The sequence below is a fragment of the Carettochelys insculpta genome, chromosome 5 (genome assembly GCF_033958435.1).
Source record: "Carettochelys insculpta isolate YL-2023 chromosome 5, ASM3395843v1, whole genome shotgun sequence".
Classification (NCBI taxonomy): domain Eukaryota; kingdom Metazoa; phylum Chordata; order Testudines; family Carettochelyidae; genus Carettochelys; species Carettochelys insculpta.
The window spans coordinates 90014193-90032683 of NC_134141.1; the positions used below are offsets into that span (position 1 = coordinate 90014193).

General features: G+C 43.0%; 1 protein-coding gene across 1 annotated transcript in view; it reads left to right on the forward strand.

The window, feature by feature from the left end:
* The window catches only part of LOC142013935 (interleukin-6 receptor subunit beta-like), a 58824-nt gene extending 46341 nt beyond the window's left edge, over positions 1–12483 (forward strand). Inside the window, exons 13-16 of the mRNA XM_074995957.1 lie at positions 1384–1527; positions 4409–4505; positions 8186–8267; positions 11991–12483. Coding sequence (XP_074852058.1) covers positions 1384–1527; positions 4409–4505; positions 8186–8267; positions 11991–12467 — 800 coding nt within the window. The 3' untranslated portion in view covers positions 12468–12483. The remainder of the gene's footprint in view (positions 1–1383; positions 1528–4408; positions 4506–8185; positions 8268–11990) is intronic.
* The last annotated feature ends 6008 nt before the right edge of the window (positions 12484–18491 follow it).

Genomic DNA, 18491 nt, shown 5'->3' on the forward strand with positions numbered 1-18491 from the left:
AACAGATTCTCTTTTGATAGATATCCTTGCCCATGTCTGTCACGGAAGGATTCTACGCTGAAAGTTACAACACATTGAGGTTTTGATCTTTAAGTTTCAGGGCTAATGCAGTCTTTGTATCAAGAGAGAAGACATATTTCCCCAAAATAGAAAAGCAGTTGTTTTCTAGGACTCAAAAAAAATATATGATGGACACAATGGACCATTTGAAAACAGTAAAACATGCTGTGTGAAATCCTAGTTAAAAAGCAAAAAGCAAGAGTCTAAGCAACTTAAACTCACATTTCACCCCAGATGCCTGCTTTAAATTTTTACTATTTTGGGGGAAAAAATCCCAGGATTGTTTGTTTTTTGTGTGCAGAGAGAGTTGGGACAACTGCTTGAAACAGAGCGACAATTCAAGTTGCTGCAACATGAGTTAACCTGAGAGATGATTATTGCGTTTTCCAGAAACGAAGAATGTTTATAAGCATCATTTCTCAGACACTTTGCCTCACTCAGCATTATGGTCACACCTTCTGCTTTCAGAAAATAGACAATTTTCTTTAACATTACAACGCTCATATCAAGAGTGTCTGAATGTACAGCAGCATTCTATAAATGAAAGGGCACAGTTGCATTATTACTGAAGTTGTTCTGATGACAGCAATATTATCCGCAGCACCTTAATAGAGGAACCAGTTTTGAACTAAACCAGATCAAAATACAGCTGTGGAGCTGAACATACCACACCAATACCTACAAGTGGAGCCTAAGTTTAAATTTTTACTATGACCGGTTTTGAGAGTTACCGGGCATCTACAAGCTCCTCTGACTCTGCCTTCTTACATTAGAGGTCAAATTCAGGGCCTAATCACATGATGCAGATGTACACGCACAATGATTAGGCAATAACATTCAGGTAAATCCTTGTTTTGATTGCCACAACACTGTGGGTACACATAAAACTCACTGTCAGTGTGTTTTTATACCCCCTCCTATGCTACAGGATATACAAGTTTACTGCAACTGTCCTCTAAGGATCGCTCAAGTGGTAGAGGCTCATGCTTTACTTCTGGAGATCTTGGGTTAGATACCAATACTGGACGTTTATGGCACACCATCCTCAATGGCTACACTGAGATTCCTTGGTCCAGGACACTGAGTAATTTCAAAATAAGAGGATGTGTGATGTGTCCCAATCTCAGCATCCACCATAAAGCGCTGCCTCCTTTGGCAACAATATTACAACATCTGCAGAGTATGGCTTCCCACAGGTTTGGGATGAGGGCATGAAAGTTGGGCATCTTCTCAGCTACAGCTTAATGGACTTGTTCCTATACACAGCCTGAATTTGGTGCTAATGTTGTACTTTTGCTGTCCCCTTCTCCTCTTGTGTTGCAGCAGTTGCTGTCAATTCTTCTACCACCTGCTACCTGCTAACAGGACTTAAAGAAAAAACTACCTATAGAGTGCAGATTTCAGGAATCACCGGTGCAGGAGAAGGAGCCCAGAGCTATTCACAGTTTTTCACTACTTTGAAATATGGTACTGTGAAATTCTTTTTTTGAATGTGCTGCTTTGATCCATGGTATAAACAACTGCATGGTGGTGGGTCGGGGGGGAGGAAAATGTGATTGCGAAACCTTAGCACTGGGTAATATTAGTCACAAGTAGAACCACCTCTGAATCTGAGCAGTAGAACAAGAAAAAGGACATCCCTATGGCTTTTTGACCTGAAAGAGGGGTAAACAGACTCCCATGAACTCTCTTCAGCAGAAAGCAATGAGGGAGGCCTATTAGTTCATTCTAATCATTTTTTGTACAGTTGGGGGGGGGGGGGGAACAACACAAAACCTACACACCCAAGGCCTTGATGAAGCAGCCTGAAATGCTACATGAGCTAAGTTTCCCCTGCAAACAAATGGTTCATTGGGTAAAGTCAGCTTTCACATGAAACGCACACATAACAGGCATGAACAAGTTTTAGGAAGGAAGTTAGACAAATGTTTCTATGCCATTAGAAGCAGCCTCCCAACAACCTAATTATAGGAATGAAGTAGATAGTGTGGTAAGGTGTCCCTGTGTCTTGCCAGAGTCCCATGCCTCTTCTTCTGGCTGGCGGGTTGAGGCTCCACCCACCTCAGTTAGTCTGGGCCGGTTAGTCAGTCTCTCCGCCCCCCAGCCACAGCCACAGCTTTCAGACTCACTGGAGAAGGGGAGCCCAGGAACTCTTCTCCTCCCACCCTCCCCGGTGGTCTTTTGCCAGCACTCTGGTCTCTTTGACTATGTCTAGACTGCTGGCTTCTGCCTACAAAACTTCTATTGGCAGAAGTTTTGTCAGAACACATCCAGACTGAAGATCTTCCAGAAAAAACGTGCCAGCCAGGTGTGTTGAATCGACATCCCTGTACACCTCATTCTGTGAAGGAGGGGTGACTTAATGGTGGGTGGTTCTGACATTTGTCCCCATGTGGACAGGGCCAAATGTCAGAAAAGCCTCTCCCAACAAAACCGTTGGCAAAAGAAATGCAAATTGCGTAAGGCATTTGTGTATCTTTTGCCGACAGTTCTTGGCAATCTAGACATAGCCTTTGTCTGTCTTGTCTCTTCTTATCTCACTCTCTGCTGCTTCCCTACTTCATCCACCTCCTCTCACATGCTCTCCCCTCCTTCCCTGACTGGACAGCTTTTCAAAGCCCTGTCAGCACGCTGGCCATGGGATCAGCTAGCTCTTGTTACCTGACTGCAGTCCCTCTCTGTTGCCATCATCTGCATGGTTAAAACAGCTGTTTCCCTTTCTCCCCTAACTCCAGCTGCATCCTGGGGTGCCTTTTGCCCTTCCTAACAGGGTTTGCTGGCCTGACCCTGTTGCAATAGGTTTGCATGGGATTTAGTGACTGGGTTTCTTGGGGAAGAGAAGGGGAGATTAGACTTGGTGGCCCAAAAGGTTCCCTGCTCATTAGTGTTTTACTTTCCTAAAGCTAATGTTACAGGACTTCAGCTGGTCAGCTGTAGGGGTCAGGAAGGATTTACCTTCTCCCCACATTCCCTGATCCACTCTGTTTCCCCCACCCAATCGCCCCTGCTTTTCAGAGGCATCAGAGATGTCCCTGCCCAGATAAGACTCTGCAAAAGGTGGGCTAGTACATGGAAGTTATATAGAGACTTTTCTTGGACTACTCACATGCTCAGTCTTGTTCATATGCTTAGGGTCACGAGCTGCCAGATTTGGAGTTAGAAAGGAATTTCTCTCCAGGTCAGATTAGTAGAGGGACTGTGGGGGAGGGGGTTGGTTTGATTTGCTTCCTCTGCAGCACAGATTCGTTGCTGGAATAGTCTGGATATACCTCACCACATCAATTCCCTGCCATTGCAAAGGCCTCAGTGCCTACAACATGCCACAGGCAGAGAGTACAGGTTGAGTCTCCTGAAGGCTGTAATACATCCTTTTAATCTAGGTTATTGGGTTTGATATAGGAATAACTGAGTGGGTTGCTGCAGCTTGTGACATACCTGATCTCCTAGTCCCTTCTGACCTTAAAAACTCTGACCTGCTGCTCAGGAATCACACTAGGTACGATCAGTGAGTAATCCAAGCACACACAGTATATATTACATTCTATCTGCACTAACTGTCAAATGAACATGATCAGTTACTGAGGTGGCTGGTTAAAAATTAAACAGAAAAATTATACATTTCAGTGTTTTTTATTTTGAAGTGCCCAGTTTTCCAATCATGTCCCAATCCATTTAATCATTTAAAAATATGAAGAGTTATGAAAAAGGATTTTGGTAAACAATACATCAGCCATTCTTAAAAATGGAAAGAAACATACAATAACTATTTAAAAAAAAATAAGTCAGCCAGCTTCATGGCTGTTCCCAGACAAAGCTGAGTTAATACACATTTCCACTCATGCATTGACCACATCCACAGCATAGGCCAGCATATTATTATTACTTTCCTGTAACCAAGTTAAAATGCTGCTGACTGTGCTGTGCAGACAGACTTTGTTATCTAGTTGTTTACCTATAGTTGTCTTTGTGCCGCTTCTCTGAGCACTCAACTCCCCATGAGGTAGAAAAGCGTCTAGCAACACTTTCCCAAAAATCACTGATGCCAACAAAGGTAGGGGATGTGGTTGGACAGCCACAGTTGACATGGCTGCCTTTTTGTTGTAAGCAGGTCATCAGCTGATTGCAGAATCAAGATTGTAGTCATAGGGCACAACTGATGGATTTACAGATTTATCCTTCAGTCGTGTGAAACTTGAAATTGGTTATATATTGATTTGTCTTAGGCTAAGTTCACAGGGATACCGAGCTACGGGAATGAGGTTTATGCTTTGTGCAAACAGATCTCCCTCTTTCTAGTCTCTCAGACCTGGTCCATAAGTGATTTTCATTTCTGTTTATCTCCCATCAGATAAAGGGGTATTTGAAGGCATTGTTGTTGCCCTTTGTCTTGGCATCATATCCACCATTTTTTTTCTACCCATCATTTGTTCTTTGGTGCTAAGAAGGTAAGAGGATAACATTGACTGGGCTGTTGCACAACCTAAGTACATTTTATTGACTTTGCATTCTGTAGTGTTGAGTCCTGCCTTATTTTTGCACAAGTGGTCTAATTTCAAATTAGAAATGACAAGCCCTTATGAGACAAGATGCAAAAAAGCAGGGTTATACAAATAATTTCCTCAATTCTTGTGGCTTTGGGATAGCAGTAACAATCTCAGACATCAATGGGATAAGTTTATAAAGCTTCCTACTGTCCCCAGAATAAGGAATAATTATCCATTTGATTACTATGGCCCTTCTACTATTGAATCAGACTGCGGATTAACTGGTCAATGTCACATGCTGATTGATACAACCTAGAAAGCCCAGCTAGCCCAAGCAGTGCATCAGCTCCCATTGGTGCACAGCTGAGACATGAGCTCATACCATCCCCCAACACCCATTACAGTAAATGGGTGAGAAGGAAAGAATAAGGGGAAAAAGACAGAGATAACAAGACACTTGGGGTGCGTCTACACTAGGATGTAACTTCAAAGTAGCCATCAGAGAGTCTACACACAAGTTAACTTCAAAGTAGGGGGCTCAGCTTCAGAGTCCTTACTTCGTTCCTGGGAACTGAGTAGTGCTCTACTTCAAAGTTATTTTTGTAGTGTAAACACAGCCTTGTTGAGATGAGAGCATGTCTTTTTTCCCTCCCATTTTGTGAGGAACTACTTTCCATAGAGGAAGGATATTGCAAAGCATCCCTTCCCTCAGAAGACTGTCTTTTTAACATTTTATTTGTACACAATGTAAACTGAAGGTGCTATACTTCAATAATCCTAAACCAGGACTGGTTTATTAATAAACTACTGGTGTGTCGCTGACAATGCCCTAGTAGTCTACTAATGCAAAACCTGTCATAGCTAACTATAATGGAACCCTGCCCCATCTCCCTTTTCATGCTTTAACTACTTCTGTTATTGTGATCTAATGTGATTGATAAGTGATTAGAGTAGACAGGATGTCAAAATTATAGCCTGAGTTCAAATACGGTTCAGGACACAATTCGTTCTGATCTACTGCTCCATACAGCACGCCCCCTCCACCCACACAGGAACTCTTCATTCTCTCTGGCTCATTGCTACTTTCAGAACGAATTTGCAGCTCGCTAGTATCTTTCCATAGCCAGAAGTGACAGACGTTGTGTAGGACTGAGTCAGGGCACCAAGAAAGTGTGCACCAAGTCACAGAAGCCTATTATGATTTCCACTGTAGAGTATTCCGAAGCGAAAAGAGCCCAAAAACCAGACCCTACCCTTTGAATGAGAAAAAAAAAATAAATAAGTAAAGCAACGGTCTGTGACAGGATTTTTTTTGGTGGGCAGAGGGTATGGAGGAGGTCTAAGAAAATGAATTGACTCTGTCACATGGGCTAGACTGATCTTAGTGCATCTAATGGAGAGCAGTCAGACAGATCAAACTCTGTCAGTGACCTCAAGAAACCCCCAGGCTCATGAGAACAGAGTCAACAAGTGTTTATACATTCAACAACATACAATCTAGTCTTGACTTATTGCAATGATAATATGAAAATAAGTCACTAAAAACACATACAGAGCACTACTCTACTAAGTGCATATACAGAGAGAATTGAGGCCATGGGATTCTCAACAGTGCCCAGATTAAATTAATTTCACTTACCTGACTTCAGTAGGAGCAAAGTCAGGCCAACGTAAACGGTGTATGAAATTCCTTCCACATTTTGCTGCTACCTCTGCTGGAACATAATTGCCAAGAACTCCTTTATTGTCATGACAGTTCCAAACTGCAGCCTCCTGTTGCCCAGAGCTTAACAGATATAGTCTTAGTCCCTGCTCTGAGAAGCATAAATCTAGGCTGAACTATGAAGATTGGGATGGGAAGGATGATGACACTCAAAGGCTGTAATAGAGACTTATCCAGTTTGGCTCTGTGCTTGTCTTTACCTCAGTTTCCCCTTGCTTTGTGATGTTTCTTTCAGCCTTGGCCTTCTGGTCAAATCAGAAGGTCACCCCTTCCATGCCAGATTCAGCTGCTACAGCCCTTCTTTCAAGGATTCATCTACTCTTCCACATCACACTCTCACTGTTACTCTTCTCCTGAGCTCAGCTGTAGCCTTTCTGGGTGCTAATCTGTCCTTTCATCCTCCCTTCAATTACAGGTTTCACTGCATCACCTCACCAGGTGGCAGCTTTAAAAAAAAAGTAATTCCTGATTTTCTTTAATGTTTGGACTCTCTGTGGGCCCCTCACTTGGTGGCAGCATAGGCAGAACCCACACCCAACTCCCACCACAGATGCGCTGCCTTAGGAACCCAGAACACCTGGGCTGGCTGCCCTGTGGTCCCAGGCTATGTGGTTTTCTTCCCAGCACCCTTTCCACCTGCTTTCAGTACTTGCTAGCTGCCTTCCTACTTACTACAGCTCACAGGCCCATTTCCATGGACTCTTTCTGCTCTTCCATGGAGCATCCACTTCAGGACCCTTCCTAATAAAGTCCCCCCCCCGAAAAGCTGATTTTCTCTCTCACACACACAAGCAGGCCTACCACTTCACTTCAGCACTCATTTCCACCATCTGGGGAAGGTAAGCCAAGTATGACACAGGTGAAACTGAGCTTCTGTCCTTTTAAAGGCCCAGCAAAGCCTGTGGTGTGTATATTTCCATTTTCCAGTAGCTTTTATTTTATATTAACCTGTATCAGCTTTCCCCAGCTGCTCCTCTGTTTAACCATCAAATACTATCTGATTTCTTGTAAGCCTGGAGGCCAAGTCTCAACACATTTATGGCTAAGTTACCCAGAGTTTGAGCTGGATAGCTTACTAGGGCTTTTGAATGTTTATTTCTGAGATCCCAAATTCAGTTCAAGATTACAAACCACTCAGAGGTGAAGGCACTCAGCTGAAACTAATTTCAATGAGGCTCATGAATTTGGCTTTACCTTGAGAAAACACCACTATTTCTCTCCCACATGAATCCTCAAAGAATTTAAGCACAGAAGCGGAAAGACTAGCTGAACCCTGGAAATGCAGATATAAAATTCAAATTCTATCAGGTCTGTTATAGGGAAATGTCTATTTCACTACAGCTAATTTACTACATGCCATTAGTGATCCTTCAGTCCCAAAAGGCAGATCTCCCATTGTGTCAGAGTCCTAACCAAGGGGTAATATGCCACAATATTCTGCCTTCTAGTCCACAGGTCCTCCTCTGTCATGAGGCAAAAGCAGGTGCTTCTTTTTGGGGGACAGGCAGATTTCTAAATAGAAACCTATCTATAATTTGCTACTGGCAGGCCAAACTAAACCTCCACGGAACAAAGGAGGGTTGGAGGAGATATGAAATAGTGGTGGATTAAAAGGAAGAAAAGGCTGATATGCAGTAGATATGGGAAGAGAGTCACATTCTGATAACTTACATAGCTCTTATCCACAATACTAAATAACTGTGCACCAGTAACTCAGTAATTTACCGTGAAAAAATGGACTATTGTTTTGGATTGCCAAGTTGTGCCTGTGTGTTATTAATAGCTGCTATAAGACATCCAGATCTGATGTGCCATGAAAATACTGATCAACTACACATATGACTTATGATGAAAGTAGAAGTATATGAAGGCTCAGTCATTGATTTGGAACCTCAGTTTAAAAAACATGTCTTTCCAGGACAAGAAAATTCTGTTGGCCAACAGTACCAAATCCAAGAAACAGCAGTGCTATCCAAGATGTGGCAAGAATCATTCCACTGGTATGAGAAGTGCTGATGAATTGGCTCTTTCAGTGAATTATTGCAGCACAGAGTACTAGCTTCTTCTCTTTTTAATTGTGCTTGGTAAATATACATCATTAAAGATTTAGCAGTTGCTGTGGTGGTATTGGGAAGATAGGGTCAGGCTTTTCTAGGGGATTTTCCTATGCCTTTGCAAAAGGGTTTTATAGATTTTTTTCCCCCCCAGAAATACTATGCAACATGCATTAAGCCAAATGTGTGAAAAACCTACACAAAATGATGAAGTATCTCACAGGGGGAAAAGAAACATTTATTTATACAAATTTCGATAAATAAGAGTAAATAATCACTCGGATTGATGGCTTCTTGAGTTATCCCAGATGTGAAAGCTCACATGAATCTGAAATTGTTCATTTAACAGAATCTCCAGCTAAATGAAAGTTAGATAAAATATTTTGAACCAAATTCACAGCTGCAACACAAAGGAACAGGGTTCAGCTGTCTGATTCTGGAGCCAGTGATTCACCAACTTCACCTTCAGGACACTTTTGGCTACTTGGGGTTGCTCTATCTATTCCCATGGAATCCAGTAGCAATTAAGGGACCACCACACCGGTGGCTCTTGTCTTTGCAGATTCACCACACACCCACACCCGCTCTAAATAAATTTTCCCCCTCTCTCAGAACTAGGTAGCCCCAGTCCCACCACCTGCTCTAATTGAATGCCCTCCCCTTCCCACAGAGCCGGGCACCTCCAGCCCATTCCTACTCTAACTGAATGTGCTGGCAACTCACTGGAGCTTCTGCCACTGACGCCAGGGCCACTGGGGCCATGCCAGGGCCGCAGGAGCCGTGCCGATGTCACAGGAACCTCTCAGCTCTGGGCTGAGGCCACAGGAGCTGTGCCGGGCCCAGGAGCCGCAGGAGCCACTGCTGCTACCCGCCTGTCCTACCAAGTAGTGGGACATGTGCGCGGAGTGGGCGGAGGGTACGCCCCATGTGTAGCTCTGAGGAGCCACATTTAAAGCCTCCAAGAGCTGCATGTAGTGCCAGAGTCTTATTTGGCACACCGCGGTGTCCTGTGGTGAGCAGCCAACACGCAGTTAACCCTCGAGAAGCGCAATTTTGATTTGTGCTTCACTCACATTAATGTTTCCACATAATGCACGTGCAAGGTCATACGGGCCATGTGTGTGGCTCCAATTGGCATGGCAATCCAAAAGAATCAGATCAAACCTGCAAGGCTCAAGGGTGTGCCTACAGAGGGATCTAGATGGACAAAAACTTAGAGTAATAATAATTGCCCACATGAAGTCAGCTCAAAGTATCCAAGACATAGGTGGAAGATGTTGTGATTGCATTTTGCAGACGGAAGACCGGTACAGAGAAGTTATGCATGTTGCTCCATAATAGGTATTTGGAGGGGGGAAAATAACACCATGGCTCCATACCAACTGTATGCTTTACACACAGCAGAGAGAAAAGCTGTGGAATTAAATCAAGTCAGTTACACTGATACTGTAAGAAATATCACTGTGCTGACAACATGGCTGAAATAGAAATAATCGTTAACAGATGACGCATAAAGGTTTGGGGGGGGTTGGGGAGATAGGAAGAGGGTTCAGAGTGAGTAGGCAGCACAGTATCAAGGTAGCTACTTCTGGAGGCCTAGTGGTAAGCTGACATTAGCAACGGGCAATGAAATGTGATAGATGCACCCACATCCACCAGTGAGCATTGAGAGGTTGTTGAATAGAAGCTGGTTCCCTCAGGGAAATAGTCAGAACACTCACAACATTGCTTCAATTCAAGAATGAATACTGTCAAATAAATCTGCAGTAAACTCCTAAAGGACATGAAGGAGGTCAAGCATAAGATTAAACTTACCTACTGAAAATTTCTGCTGTAAACTCAGCTGGAATACCAGATATCACAGTCGAAGAAAAATTGTAGGACTTCCTGAATCAAAGCACTGAACTTTGTAATAGCTGCAGCAGTAATAAATTCCTCACCAACAGAGAACATACAAAGAATAGGAACACAAGAACTTCCATAAGTGATCGTATCAGTGATCCTCGCAATCCAGTCTCCTATAAGTGCATAGACCAGATTCTTCAGAGGAAGGTGCCAGAATCACTTTAATGGGCAATTATGGGCAGATTTAATACCCCTTATTTTTGTAAGGTTACAAAAATCATGTTATATGGGATCCATATAATATCTAATCCTTTTAAAACTCTTGGTAGACAAACTCAGTGGTCTTGTGTAGCAATGAGTTCTATAGATTTACTATGCCATGCGGTAAAAAAACAAAACAAAACAAAACATTTATTTGTATCACTTTTAAGTTTGCCTTTCAGTTTAACTGCATAACATTCTCTTGCCTAACAAGAGAAATCTGAAGGCTGTTCTCACTGCTTTTCAGACTGTCTTTTATCTGTATCTCTCTCGTGCATATTGCCAATGAAGTCAATAGATTCAGACAGGACACTTGTCCTGTACTTAAGCAAAATTCCACACGAGTTCATCAACCTGCAGGCATAAGGGCGATTCAGATGCAACTCATACTTCTTTGTCTTATGTTAGTGCATCCTTCAGTCAGGAATCTGGGAAAGCTTATTCTGGATTCTTTAGGTAGGGTGTTACACCAGTTATCCCTATTGTCACCACTGGTGGATGTCAGAATATTCAGTAAATGTCATCAGTGGCTGGATCTGCAATCTCAGTTTACAGAGATGCAGAAATCTTGTAGCTTTGGTAGGTCCCACAAAAATGCACATACACACACCTTTATTCAAAACAGAGCCAATTTTTGAATGTGCTGAGGTGTCTGCTGAGCCTGCTACCAACCCTGGTAAAGGCTGGTGAAATTTCATGGAAAGTTAAGTCTTGGCTGGGTGATTGGGATGAAGTAGCTGTCATGCTTCAGCTCAAGAACTGGAGTCAGAAAGAATGAAGTCTAACTTCTCAGGTCATCAATGACAACCTTAAACTAACTGAAGATTGTAACAGTTACTGGTGCATCAGAGAAAATGACAGCCAGTCTGCAATTTAAGACTGATAATGCAAAAAAACAAAGCAGCGTAACCAGGAAGGAAGGATACTGGTTATGGACTATGAAAAGCCTTTCCACTATGTGTGTTTTCTGATGGCTAGTATGGCTCAGTAGTCGCAGGGAGTTCCTGGCTTTACATTGTACAGTGCTCTGCAGTTTAGCCAGCTAAAAATACACAAAACCTTTCAAACCAGTCATTCCCTCGAAGAACATAGTGTCAGCAAAGTGAAGAGAAGTCACTGCAGAGGCATACTGACATCAAAAGGGCAGTTAAGCAGTATAGCACTGTTCGATCCAACCTGTTTAAGTTGTTAGCAATACGTGAATCACACATATCATTAATTACAGGGCTTTGCACAGACCATCCTGAAATTTCCATTTTATTGATTGTGATACCCTCACCTCACTTTAACCATGAGGGGCAGAGAATATGGTCTTTTTTGGGCAGAAATATTTATTTCCTTAATTATGTTCCTGCTACCAATGTGCATTGTCAATGGAATTTAAAGACTAAATGAAATTGCCTGGCCAGCTAGATTAAAAGAAGAAAGTAATAGCTGTGGCCAGCCCAACCATTTCCTGACTTTTTCTATTGTTTAATATTAGTAAATTATTTATTTTCAGATCACAAGTTTACCCTAACACTCAATGATTTTTTCTTCTTTCCATCCTATCTGGTTTTGTAGGCTAGCCAAGGACCCACTTCAAGGCCGTTGCTTCCAGTGCCAACAGACAATGATACCATCAACATTCAGGTGATTGAACAGGATTCAGAAGCCTCTTTGGAGCTGAAGCCCTTTACTGAGGCCCTAGAAGACATCCGGGAGTGTGATGCAGTCCATTCTGAAAGAGCTGGTGGTTGCCCAGACACCTCTCCAAGTGTTTTGAAAATTCCAGAAAAAGCAACTGAAAAAGCCAGCTCTGGCATGAGGGCAACTCTCCTGAGTGACTACACCAGTATGGAATTCAGTCAGAAAGCCATGCTGAGTCTGGTGCCAAATCTACCTCTGAGGGCTCCCCAGCCTCGCCTAGACAGGAAACTGAACAGGCCAGGAAAAGAGGGGCAACACGCACTGCTTATTCCAGAAGGCTACGTGAAACAGAGCCAAGAGGCAGTTATGCCACTGGGCCCAACACTGGTAAAAGAAACCAGTTTGAGCTGAGGTCTCTCAGTGCTGTAGGATCAAGCCCCCAAACCCTGATGCTCGATGAGAGTGGTTACAATATTATAGGGCAGCAATTCTGTGAATCTTGATGCTTTACTGCTTTAATAAGTTCCACAGATAAAATTTGTGTATATAATTAAAACAGCCATTTTAGGCCCTTGCTCTTTCTAAGACTCATACTCAAATAATTCTTGCAGTTAACCCACGGGATCTGGGGCACTAACAGCACAGTGGGGCTAAAGTAGGCTCCCGTGCCTGCCCGTGCTCCATACTGCTCCTAGAAGTGATTGGCGCTGTCCCTGTAGGGAAGGCCCAGGTGTCTCTGTGCAGTGCCCCGCTCCTGAGTGCCAACTCCACAGCTTCCAGTGACCAGAAACTGCAGCCAATGGGAGCTGTGGGGGCCATGCCTTCTGCCACCAGTGCATGGAAATCCCCTGGACTCCCACCTAGGAGCTGCTGCCAGAGGGATGTGCTGGTCACTTTCAGGAGTCATCTGAAGTAAGTGCCACCCCCTCCCATATCCCAACCTCTGCCCCAGCCAAGAGACTGAAACCTGCACCCAAACTCCCTATATATCCTCGCACACATTTCTGCGCCCACACTCCCTCTTAGATCCTGCTGCCCCTGCACCTGCTCCTGCACCCACACTCCCTCCCAGAGCCTGCTGCCCCTTGCACTCCAATGTCCTGCCCCTGCCTGCTGCAAGTGAATGAGCAGGGGACAGCAACTGACAGAGAGAGGGGAATGGAATGAGCAGGGGAGCAGGACCTCAGAGAAGGAGCAGGACGGGGCATGGCCTAGGGCAGTGTTTCTGAAACTTTTCAAGACCACAGAGCACCAAATAATATTTTTTATGCAAAACACCTATGAAAATTTTCTTCAAAAAATTGTTGTTCGACTGAAACAAAAGAAAAACAAAACCACCACCCCAAACAGCAACATATACAGCAAAAAAAAAAATGAATTAATTTAATCAGGTATCATAGCAATGAAGAAGTAACATTGTATCTGGTTTTAATACCAGAAAATATATATCCTCCGTGTATGATATCACAAAAGGTGTCAGATGCTCGTGGCACACCTGCAATTTGTTCACGGCATACCAGTGCTCTGTGGAACATAATTTAAGAAACACTGGCCTGGGGAAGGAGCAAGGCAAAGGTCGTTGGGTTTATGGAATGAGACAGTTGGCAATCCCAGGCGTGAGGAAGTTAACACAGCATTAATGGTTCTGCTCTTCCTGTTCTGACTAACTAAAGGACCGTCGTTCTCACAGCCGTCATTACTGTGAATTTGCACACATCTGTCATGTGTAAAATGAGTAAATTTCAGCTTTTAGTTATCCTGATTCTCTCAACCAAACCCACATTATTTTCAACAGGACATTTTCATGTTCATTTAAATCCAGCCCTCAACTTCATTTCCCCACATAACAGACCAAAAATAACCCTCTCTACACAACCTCTTCTTTCTCCTCTTTTTGTTTCTTCCACTGCTTCCTTTTTGGCTGTGTTGCTATCTTGATCCAATTATTAACATGCCCGCACCAACCCTCATTCATCTGAAAACAGAGCCGGACACCCATTGTAAGAACCACACAGTCTAAAAAAGAAGAACCTGGTCAGGAGTGAAACGATTACTAATGTGCCCCTTCTTAGCCGGAAATTGGAAGCCCTATCTTGTTCTGATGAGAAACCTGGAGGAGCAAAGAGGAAAGGAATTGAACAGGTGTTCAAACTCAAGCATAGGTGGTGAGTTTGTGCTGGGACATACAGTCCCATACAGCAATATTCCTGGCCTGGGGCCAGGCTCCACCAAGCATGGGACCAGGTCTTGCCCCTAACTGCCAATCCCCTTCCACACACATGCCAGTCTCTCCTGCTGTCCAGGACAATTTAAAACGCCTCAGGAGTCTTCACTACTGCCTCTAGCAGCACACACTTCTGCTTAGTCTTGGCTTGAAGGACTTACAAATGCAATATTTGTTGCATATGTGCTCTTCATCCAGACCCCTAAGACAACTACTATATGGGTCACAGGATGTTTACAATGGTCGCAGGGTTTGGGTGCTGTCTGGGGCATGCCCTGGCCAAGTCCCAGGTAGGAATAACACACTAACGACAGCTAAACACTAAGGCAATCTATTTACAGCAACTTACAAAGTCTTTCAGTACAAAGCCCAAGCTACACTAGAGTAGCAAACGTTTCACGTACTGTCACTGGCGGCAAGAAGTAACGGTGAGGGAGGCACACAGCATCTCTTATGCCATGCTTATTGCACCAGTCTAGAGCCACTTCCCTATGGCTACTGCTGAGGGAAAACTACTGGCACTGGTGCATGTGGCAAGCACACACACCTCACGTGGAATGGACATGAGTAAGTACTTTAAGAATCAGAAAATCTGAATTCTAATTGTACCACTGACACTGGCATGCTGTATGGCCTTCGAGAAGTTATATGCCCCTCCGAGCTTCACCTTCTCCACCTGTAACATGGAGCTAATGATACTTACCCACTTTTGTAAGTACTGAGATCTACAGCTGAAAATTGCTATTTAATGCAAAGTTATTTAAAAACATAGTGAATGCAGTAACCAGCAAATAAACTAGTTGAAGAACAGTATACTTCTCTACCTGGGATGCTGCTTCAGGCATCCTGTTGTGACTCTTTACAGAGAGATACACCGTTTGAGGAAGACTGGCAAGAAAGGTTCTGAAACACGTAGGAAACAAATTGCCAAGATTTATCTACGAAGCACTCAGTTTAATAAATTCCCCAGCAGTATTTAAAAGTTATACCATGTAAGAACGTTCAAGGGGGAATCCTCAGTTAGCACAAACATGAACCTCTACAACATTTATAATATTTCATTCCAAGCCAGTAATGAGGCACAGATGTCTGCATCTAATAATATTTTGTATGCATTTCACAAACTTGCTGTAGTGGTACCTTCCACATAACCTCTCAAAGGAATTTTCAAACCTTAATAAAGCCTATGAAAAAAGATACTGTATCCCTGCTCTGCAGAAGAGAAAATTGAGGCACCGAGCATTTAAATGACTTATCAAAGGTCACACAGCAAGCCTGTTTGAAATGAAAGTGCACCCGGCACCTGCTACCCAAGCTTGCACCTTAAATATATAGTAACAGAGAGGAACAAGATCAGCCCAAAAAAGCCAAGAACAGAACACCACTGGTCATCACCTACAGCCCCCAACTCAGACCACTGCAACGAATTATTAAAGACCTACAACCTATCCTGAATCAGGATGCCACACTGCAGAAGGCCCTGGGTGACATGCCTGTTCTCTCCTACAGACAACCTCCCAATCTCACGAGGATCCTCACTAACAGCCACAGTCTATACCCCAGGAATACCAGTCCTGGAACCTTTCCCTGCAACAAAGCCCACTGCCAGCTTTGTCCACATTTCTTCTCTGGAAGTACCATCACTGGACCTAACCAGGTTACTCACAGAATCACGGGCACTTTCTCATGCTCCTCTACTAACATCGTATATACCATCATGGGCCAACAATGCCCAGATGCTTTGTATATTGGACAGACTTCTAACTCCCTTAGACAAAGGGTCAATGGGCACAAAACAGACATCAAAACACACCAGATCCACAAACCAGTTAGTCAACATTTTAATGGAACGGGGCATTCTGTCAATGACCTCAAGGTATGTGTGTCATTGAAGAAGAATTATCGCACCGTTCTGGAAAGGGAAACAGCTGAGCTGGCTTTTATATTCAAATTTGGCACATTAACACGTTTTAAATCGTGATGGGAACTTTCTGAGTCACTATAGGGGCTCGTCTGCATACTTGGCTCAATCTAATTCTTGACCTTCCCTCCCGACCCCTCCACTCTGATTTGCTCACCTTGATTATCTTTTTCTGATTTATCCTCCTTGCTTACTGTTTTTGGTTCTCTGTGCCTTAAATATTGAGTCTGTTCTGGTCTGGCTATAGTCTGAAGAAGTGGGTCTGTCCCATGAAAGCTCACCTAATAAACTATTTTGCTAGTCTTTAAGGTGCTACTTGACTGCTTTTTGCTTAAATATATAGTCATCCTTCCATCCCTTAAGACTGATCCTCTTTATCGTCTTAAGCAGCCAAATGACAACCACAACATAGCAGCAGAAAGCCACTCAGCTCCTGAGGGCTTCAAAGTTGAGGTGAAATGAAATTTGGCTAAAAGCTAAAGTAGCCTACTACATATCAAGCCCTTAGGCTTTTAGTGTGTTTAACCAGAACAAACTGATTATCTGTCCTCCTCGTCACCCTAAACAGATCAGTTTAAAAGAAAACCTTCCCAAGACAAGCAATCAATAGGATCTAGTGAATTTTAAATACACTAGAACAAGTGGCTCTGGGGTTCACATCTGTTCCTGTTCGCACAAAGTACACCTTAGAACTTCTCTTCTCCATATTATTTCTCATGTGGAGGTCTAGCCATATACAAAGCAGTTAGTTTAAGCTCAGACCTTGCAGTTCAGCTGGATGTATTTTTAACAGCATGTTTTACAGAGATGGTTATTGCTGACCTGCTTTTGTAGTGGCAGTAAGATACTCCACAGCTGGACACAAATTGGAAAAAAATGGCTAACATAGCAGAAAAACAAGTTTCCTGGATTTTATGTGAGCATAAAAACTCTTCAAGGAACCGTGGTAAAACAATGAATATTCCCCTTTTAAAATTATGAAAAACTGCTAGTCTAGACAGCTGGCATGGTAAAATAGAACTGTAATGAAAGTGAATGAATGAATGAATGAAAAGTAAATGAAACTTCAGTGGGCATGTTCCACATGGAATACTAGATGGGCTTTGAACATCTATGGATCATGCTGTTAAAAACAGCAGGAAAGTGCAAGTATCAAGTAGTTTGGATCTGCCTTTTCAAATGTTGATCCAATTTGGTTTAAATCTACAATCTTTTCTTCCTGACTCTCTCTCAAAAGTGAAATACTTCTGCCATCCTTTACACTTGATTACACTCTTACTATCAGCAAAAAGTTAAATACAAGAAATTTAGGCAATGGAAGATGCAGATAAGTCCCGAACTGTGATAGACTTAATACTTCTGAAAAATCACATTCTCAGATGAACTGATGTTGTTATGGTTAGCAGCAAAGAACTTGGGAGAAATTCTGACCCTATTTAATTAGATGGGAGTTTTGCCATTGATTTTATTAGAATATTTGTTTAAAAGAAAAAAAAAAAGTTTGGTGGAACAAGTAATCGTCCATCCAGCCTCTTGAGATCCCTTAGCACTCCGAGGCCTCGTCTACACTAGAGAATGTTGGTGTGATAAACACTCTTTGTCTGGATCTACACAGAGCCGCTCTCCCGGCAACTCCATGCTAATGAGCAGCCTCTCAATTGCAAATGGCTGCTCATTAGCATAGTCCCACAGTTCATTAGCATAGGGGCTGGTGACAGAGGGGCTTTTTGCTGGCAGAGGCATTCCACACAGCCTCTTTACTGCCAGCATCCCCTATTCCAAGAGCAGCCATTTGCAGTTGTGAGGCTGCTCATTAGCATAGAGCTGCCGAGAGAGCAGCTGTGTGTAAATCCAGCCTTTGAGTCCTTCCCCTCTTCCTGTAATACACTCTAGCTCTAGACCACCATTTCTGTCACCAGCCATTCAATTTTCCGATGTAGACACAGCCTGAAAACACAAAGAGGAGTGTTTCACAAAACTAAGCAGTCTGCCATGCTGGCTAGCCAGTGAGAAGGTAACAATTTTTTTCCAATAAAATCACATTGGGTTAGCTGAGAAAGTTTCCAAGACACACACACAAAAAAAGTTAGCACTTATTTATTTACAAAAATAGCAACATAATAGTAGCAGCATTTGACATTTCTTTACTTGTACTATTTAATAATAAAAACAAAAAGCAGTCAAGTAGCACTTTAAAGACTATCAAAATAGTTTATCAGGTGAGCTTTCGTGGGACAGTGGGTCTGTCCCATGAAAGCTCACCTAATAAACTATTTTGCTAGTCTTTAAA